Here is an 8,057-nt window from a genome sequence, read left to right as displayed (position 1 = left end):
TCATCAATCTCTACATTCAATTCTGTGATATTTTCCAAGTCCACATGCAATAATGTGGTTTTTTTTCCAGAATACAACGCTTACAAAATGAAACTAGCTTAATTTCTTAAGCAAGTAGTAAGTTTTGCCAGTTTAAATCATTGTTCTGTTGTGGGGTTGTTTGGGTTTTTTGTGGTTTGGGGTTCTTTTTTCTTTTCCTATCAGGTACTATAATGTATGAAATAAATATAGGCAACACTGAGACTGAATTACTGAACGCAATCAGGCTTTCCATGAAATTCAGAAGGAAACTCTTTTATTTTAAACTACTGTTTTTCTCTCTCCTTTGCTTGCACAGAAAAATGACACCCAGGTACTGTGCAGGTCACAAAGATGTAAGTCTAAATAAACAAAAGATGGAACATGAAAGTGTAATGAGAGACAAAGTTTGACATTTAGCACAATTTAATGTGTTGCACAGAAAAAGAGCAAACAAAGTAAAATCAGTGGTTGCTCATATCAGCTGAGCCGAGAAACTCACTGCCACAGGACACTGAAGATTAGAAGCTCAACAGCTTCACAGAGACTGGGTGAAATCACAGGGGAGAGCAGGAACTAAGTTTTAAAAAAATCATCAAAGGCTACTAAGCACAAGGACATCCTCTCTAACTTGTCAAGTCCCTAAGTCTCCAGTAGCTTAGAAAACACTTGGAATATCAGTGTCAAGTCCTGTTAATATCATTTGATATTAGAGGACTAGAACACTTCTAGGATCACCTATGTTGTATCACACATAAATGCATTCAGGCTGGTTTTGAGTATCTCCAGAGAAGGAAATTTCACAACCCCTCTGGGCAGCCTGTTCCAGTGTTCTGTCACCCTCCCAGTGATAGGAGTTTTTCCTTATGTTTACATGGAATCTCCTACGTTCTAGCTTGCATTGCACCCGTTGCCTCTTCTTCTAATCACTGGACATATAAATTTTAATGAGGTCACCCCTCAGTCTCCTCTTCTCCAGGCTAAAGAGACCCAGCTCCCTCAGCCTTTCCTCATAATGGAGATGTTTCACTCCATCATCTTTGTGGCACTGCACTGGATTCTTTCAGGCAGCTGCCTGAGGTCCTTCTTTAATGGAGGGGCCTAGAATTGGACACAGGACTTGAGATGTGGCCTCACCACGGCAGAGGAGAGAGGGAGGAGGATCTCTCCTGACCTACTGGCCATGCCCCTTCTAATACACCCCAGGCCTTCTTGGCCACAACAGCACATTCCTCACTCATGGTCATCCTGTTGCCCACTATGACCCCAAGCTCCCTTTCTCCTACACTGACCAACAGGTCAGTCCCCAACTATACTGGTACATTGGGTTGGTCTTTCCAGGTGCCACTCTGCACTTGCCCTTGTTATATTTCACTGAATGCCTCCCCACCTCTCTCCAGCCTGTCCACATCTCGCTGAATAGCAGCACAACCTTCTGATGTGTCATCCACTCCTCCCAGCTGTGTGTCATCAGCAAACTTGCTGACAATGCTGCTGCTGCTAGACTAGGAATAAAATACTCCTAATCTAGGAATATAATCAGAATTCCAGAAAGCAAAGTGCACTCAGAACATTTTAAAAAGTTGAAAAGTTTAACTTAAAATTGGTGTAGCTTACAAGATAAAATACATATACATTATTATGCACACATGTACTATACACTGAACATGCAACTACATATATTCACACCTGTAAATGGAGATAATCATAAATATTACTTCATCATTGTGCTTTTAATTTCATGGAGGTATCGTGTTTTGCTGTGTATTGCTGAAGTTGTATGTATTTTAATTTCAACTAAAATACAGCACAACTCTCATAAAAAACCTTCACTTGACTACCTTTCAAGAGGTAGCAGTGGATGGCCCATCTGAATCATCTGAACTGTATCTTTTCCAGAGAAAATTTTCATTTTTCTTCCACAGAGAACTTTCACACACTTCTTTCTCTTCTGTCACTGGGGAATGAGGAGCTCTTTCACACAGCTTCTCTATGACTGCTATATCTGTCAGCTTTCTGAGGCTCTCCTCATTCTGCTCACTCAGCATGTCCCAGAAATCCTTTGGTCTCTCCTGCAGTTTTTCGACTTGCCTTGAGGGGACTTTCCTTGGTGATTCTGCAGAAGCATTTCCATCATTTCTGAAGAGGTCATTGAGAATAGAGGTATCTCCAAGTAAGTCCACAAAAGACTTTTTCTTACAAGTCAGAGCTTTTCTCTCTCTGTTTTCTGACTGAGACAGGGATCTTTTTCTTGGCAGCAGTGTTCCTTCCAAGTCCTGCTGTCCTTTACCGCCTTTTACAGGCAGCACCTCAATTATTTCTGATTTACTGCTTAATGAGCCAGATGCCATAAAATCCTTGAATGCCTGACTGTTTCTCCTTTTAGTATGTTGACTTGCAACAGTGGGTGATTGTTTATATTCTGCATCAACACGCACATCTCGCAAGTAGCAGTCGTGAAGCTGCTCCATTTCTCCTTTACAGCTCTGTGCTTCTGTAGCTCTGCTCAGAAGCGGTCCTTTAGCTGATGAAGAAGTAGACTTGGATCTTCTAAAATTAACAATGGATTTTCTTTTTTTGGAGTGTGTTGTACCCAATTCTCTTTCCTCACCGTCATTTGAAGCTTGTGTTGGTACTTCAACCGTGAAGACAGACTCCGCCTCTGGATGCTTAGAGATGTAGAATTCCTTCAACATCTTCTGTCTTGTTTCTGATGTAGCTTTCGCAATATGTTCTGCAAGTTCTTCCACTGATCCCATATTAAAGTGGGATACCATTTCCTCAAATTGTCTCCTGTAATTATCAAGAAGGGAAAAATGCTTTGACACCTTTAACTAGAAATAAAAGCAGCTTTCAATTAATTCAATTTCTCTACATATCCCAGTAAGTAATCACTAAAAGTGATTCCCTTATTAGCAGCACTGCTTGGTTTTATTCACAGAATTAGAAAATCATTCTGGTTGGAAATGACCTTTAAAGGCATTGAGGCCAACCATTACCTAACTTTACCAAGTTTGCTGCTAAACCATGTCCCTTGGCAACACATCTATGCATCTTCTAGACACTTCCAAGAACAGTGATTCAACCATGTCCCTAGGAAGCCTACTGCAGTGTTTGGTAACCATTCAGTGAAGAAATTTCTCCTAACATCTGAAACTCCCTGGTGCAACTTGAGGCCACTTCCTCTTAGCCTATCAATTGTCACTAGACAGAAGAGATCCAATGCCCCCCTCACCACAACCTCTTTTCAGGGAGTTGCTGAGAACAGCAACAAGGTCTTCCCTCAGCCTTTTTTTCTCCAGGATAAACAATCCTGGTTCCCTCAGCTGCTCCTCAGGAGATCTGTTCTCCAGAAGCTTCATCAGCTTTCTTACCCTTCTCTGGACACACTTCAGCACCTCACCTGTAGTGAAGGCCTCAAAACTGAACACAGTTCACAGATGCCACTGGTGTGACATCACCAGTACTGACTACAGGAGTACAATCAAGTCCCTGGTCCTGCTTGTCACACTGTATTGCTGATACAGGCCAGAGTGAGAGAGAAAAAAGAATAACAACCCCAGAATAACTGATGTGACTTCTAAATATTAAACTCTAGTTTAAGTGATTTCTTCAGCTTATAGTCCAAAGCTTATAGTGAATTTTAGTATCCCCAGGACCAGATATAAGAAAGTATGTGGTGTTTAGCTGCCAAAATGATGCAGATGGACAGATAGTAGAATGTGGCTGGACCAAAAGTAAAAATAATAGTGATTGTTCAAACTTTTTCTAAAAGACTTTCTAAACAAGAGATGGACACACACTGTCACAGAAGACATGGACTGTCCTCTCCATCACATCCAATTAGTCATTACACACTTTTTTCTGCTAAGAATGCATGCCTTAAGTAAAGGAGATCATACTCTGAGGTACCCACAGTCTGGGATCAGGTAACATCACTGGAAGGCTTGAGAGGCGGGTTTATGCTCCCTTAGTATATAAAGGATATGAAATGAGTTGCCTTTCCTGGATGAGGGCTTCAACAGCCTGCGAGATTTAAACATGTTTAGCCTTATATACCTCACGACTGGCTAACTACAACTACATCCTTCATGTGTGGTGGCTGCAGACAGCTTCCCACTCTGCCTTAGCAGCAACACAAACTGAGGCCCCTAATCATTCCCATCCATTGCGTAGCATATCATCACAAAAATTAACTGCAGGCCAGATGCTAACATTCTTAGAATAACATCCTTAGTAACTTCATTGCTTTTGAAAATCTTACCTCAACAGATTACTGGTAAGTATGACTGCATGTGATACTTTACATGAAGGGTTCTCCTCTACCTACCTCTTAAGAGTTTTCATTATGTAAAACAGTAAGCAAGTCTGTCACTTCAGTGATAAGTTTGGATAGCTGAGGCCAGCTGGCTAATACAAAAGATTCTGAATGCTTACAGGCATTACTTGGGCATCAACTCTCACACAGTAATTTCTCTCAAGGCTAAACTGAAAATATATACCAAATCTCAGTTCTGTAGCATTACCTAACTAGCTACTGCTTTTTGCTTTCTATTTCCATGTACCATATGGCTGCTGTTATTGAACTTCTACCTATATGCCAATTTATTTATTTATACTAACAGTAATACTTTGGAGGAAAAGGGAAAATAAATAGATAGAAAAAATGCTCTCTAAAAAAAATTAATGAGAGGAAGCAAAACATTAGAAGAAATATTAAAAAATACTGAGCCTCATGTTAAAAAAAATCCAAGTCCAATAGTCTCTTCAATGAAAGTTATGAGAACTGGGCAAAAGCAGTATGTAGCCTGAAGCTCACACTACAGAATTTGTTTCTATAGAGCTTTAACATCACTTTGTAGTTCTGCCTGATGCACATACCATGGACACTCATGGTGATGATATCTGCACAGCTTTATGACACATTGAGTCAATATGTTAAAGTAGTTTCAATTCATTTTATTAATCAATTATGATACTCCTTGTATAGTATGTGGAAGTTACCCAGTAGTTTTCCTCTTGCCACAGAATATAAGTATTCCCTGAGTATGGCTTAAAACAAAGACAAAAGCAATTGCCCTGAGGGAAGTTCACTTCAACCTCAAAATTTTACTTCTACCTCACCAATAGTGTCTCACCTGCGGATTCTTTTTGGTGTGCTCCCAACCAAGAAAGTGGTTGAACCTACTCTGTGTACTGTCTTGTTTTTCTGGGTCACAGGATGCAAAACATATGGGTGACATTGACTACTGTTAGCCAGCATGCCTTGCTCCTCAGTAATACTCTTCTCTGCTGTGTCATCTTCTGGAGTTTCTTCATTTTTCTAGTGAAATGAGACATAGAAATTGTCAAAACAGCACATCTCTGACATAATGACAAGTTCTACAGTGCACAATTCTCTCAGTCTTTGTTAGTGCTCAATAAATTGAATGCTAGGAGTAGGATGGAGAGCCACACAGTCATAAAGTCCCAGGGACACTAAAGACAAGTCTTGGTTCTTTTAAGAGAGAGGTGGGATATTTTTCCAAACAGGATTCACCTCTCAGTCACAATCTCCAAATATCACTACTAAGTAGAAAACAGCTTACAGCAAATAGCTTACAGTTTTAACACATAGCTAATAACTTCTTAGAAAAATTTATAAAGATTAACCTGTGCTTCGGATTTGCTGATTCCCACTTGTTAATGCACGTCCCACAATTTTATGCACACTATATATCCAGAGCTCTTGATTAACAATTTAACACTCAAAATCATAAACTATCACACCACTAGTCAAAGATAGCAAAGTTATGGAGGAACCAGTTTTGCCATCACAATCTCTAACACACATATACACACAGAGTGTGCTAGTTTGAAGCAGGGTAGAACGTTTTGGTGAGAAGAACTAGATTACAGGCTGTGAAAGGAAAACAATGGTGATGTCTACTTCCCTCACAGTCTCGCTAAGAGCTATGGGAACAAGAAATGAAAACATTAGATAACACTCTTGCCATTTTCTCTCATTCTTGCTTGGGCTGCTGACTGAGCAACATCTTACTTCCTAACCTCACCTTCCATTTGGCCTAACCCACTTTGCTTCTTAACCTCTGGCCGAGCCTCAATTCTTCCTTGGAACTGGGGTAAGGTTGAGAAGGGTAGGGGGAAGGTGCGGGGGTGGTTGAGAGCCCCTCCTGGGGACTCAGGTTTCTGGGAGGGGAGTTGTGCTTCTGTATTACCTTTTACCTTGTATATTTCTGTATATAACTGTATATACTGTAAATATCTGCTTGTATATTGCGCTAGCTGTAAATAAATAGCTTCACTCATATTTCCAGAGCTGGATGAGTCTAGTCTGGGTGATTTCTAAAGTGTAGGGGGGCAGGAAACACCTAAACCATCACACAGAGATACTCAGATTTGTAGATACTTTCAGAAGAGTCACCATCAACAACAACAACAACAACCAAACAAACAAAACCCCAAACTCTCACCACACTGTTATTATAGTATCAATGAGATTAAAATACTAACAATCACATGATGCCTCCTAGATTAAGAATGCCAGTTTTAAATGTAAAGGTCATATAATGCTAATGTTTTAATCAAATCTAAGAAGGCTGTGCCACAGATCGAAACTGATGAACTGCACAAAAATATAATATTATTTACAATCCTGGAATTTTTCAGAAATTCTCAAATTCTCGTTAATATTTCCCCTTTGCAAAAATGCAAGTCAAGAGAAACAGAAATATTAAAGAATGTGTCTGAAGATAAAAATGGAATAAAAAACACTTAAACCAACCAAAAAAAAAACAACAACCCACAAACACAACAACACCACAAAACAAAATTTTAAAAAGTTCTATAAATGTATTTATATTTTTTCCCCAAATGAGATCAGAATAAAGAATAACTTCTTAGTGATGCCTTCGTCCCCCTACTAACACTACTGGAAAGATGAAAACACAAACTGTGTTCACACCTTGTCATCTGCAGTTCAAAATTTGATTTTGGATTTACAATGTTTCTTCTCATTATGTTTGTATTTCATCCACATCCACTTCCTTTATTTCCATAGCTGTTCACAATGTTCTTGAGCTTTAGAATCTCACATCTGTTCTCAATCCATTACTTTGGCAAGTTACTTTAAACTAGCATACAGAGAGACATGTTAATATTAAGGGACCTACGGGCATGGATTTTCACTCTTTAAGCTAAACATACAATCCCAAAGATTAAAATTTCCCTGCATTATTACTGGTAATACTACACTTAACTGAAAAGAAGGGCCTAGTTAAGATAAAAATGCTATTCAACCAATAGTGTTATGACAATATTAACAAAATTAGGATCAAATCTGTAGATATTATCTACATCATAAACATTCTACATTTCACTTGCCAATTCTGCACACATTTAAAATGTTTACAAGTGTTATTTTTATTTATTATATGCAAGGAAAACACATAACTTTGCTTGGAAAACATATTTTAGAAGAGGAAAACAATGCTAGTTTTAAAATACATTTAATCTGTTGAAATTCTCGCATGAAAAAATTCCACAGTACTCAGACCTCAGTATAAGGGGACCTAGAGCATCTGTCACTCTGCCAGGAAATAAAAATTTCATCATTTAATTCAAGCAAGCATAACTTCCATAGAAGCCTAATCATGTCAATTTTAAGCCCTCATAAATGTGCATCCATCTACCTCTTATTAAAGAAGACCAAAGTATATGAGGCAGCAATACTTTGGTTTACACATCTGTTCAAACACAGAAGATTAAAAATCTCTTTGGGAAAAAAGCCAAATGTTGTAAACACACTGAAAGTCATAAAATTGCTTGTCTTTGCAGAGAACAAGAGTTAATGTGAAAAGTACTGTTTATTGCAAATAAACTCACAAATGGCATATTTAGTTCTGTAAGAACAAAACTGTTCAGTACATTGACCCACACTGCCAAACCTAAAAGAACAACAGCAAACCCCACCATATTTACAAAGAGCTTCTCTCGTACCTAAACTAGCTGCACAATTTTTTCCTTAAAGTAGAAAAAGT

At 38.7% G+C, this 8,057-nt stretch overlaps 1 protein-coding gene across 1 annotated transcript; it reads right to left on the bottom strand.

The window, feature by feature from the left end:
- Positions 1–426: 426 nt before the first annotated feature.
- LOC135193215 (DNA excision repair protein ERCC-6-like 2) lies at positions 427–7,128 on the bottom strand. Its single transcript, XM_064176766.1, has 3 exons — positions 6,983–7,128; positions 5,157–5,341; positions 427–2,811 (listed from the first exon to the last, which is right to left on the bottom strand). Exons 2-3 carry the CDS (start codon positions 5,279–5,281, stop codon positions 1,863–1,865), a joined length of 1,074 nt encoding a protein of 357 aa, XP_064032836.1. The 5' UTR covers positions 5,282–5,341; positions 6,983–7,128; the 3' UTR covers positions 427–1,862.
- Between the last annotated feature and the right edge of the window lie 929 nt (positions 7,129–8,057).

Source organism: Pogoniulus pusillus, chromosome Z, assembly GCF_015220805.1.
Source record: "Pogoniulus pusillus isolate bPogPus1 chromosome Z, bPogPus1.pri, whole genome shotgun sequence".
In the NCBI taxonomy this organism is placed as follows: domain Eukaryota; kingdom Metazoa; phylum Chordata; class Aves; order Piciformes; family Lybiidae; genus Pogoniulus; species Pogoniulus pusillus.
This window is presented reverse-complemented; position numbering and strand designations above follow the sequence as displayed.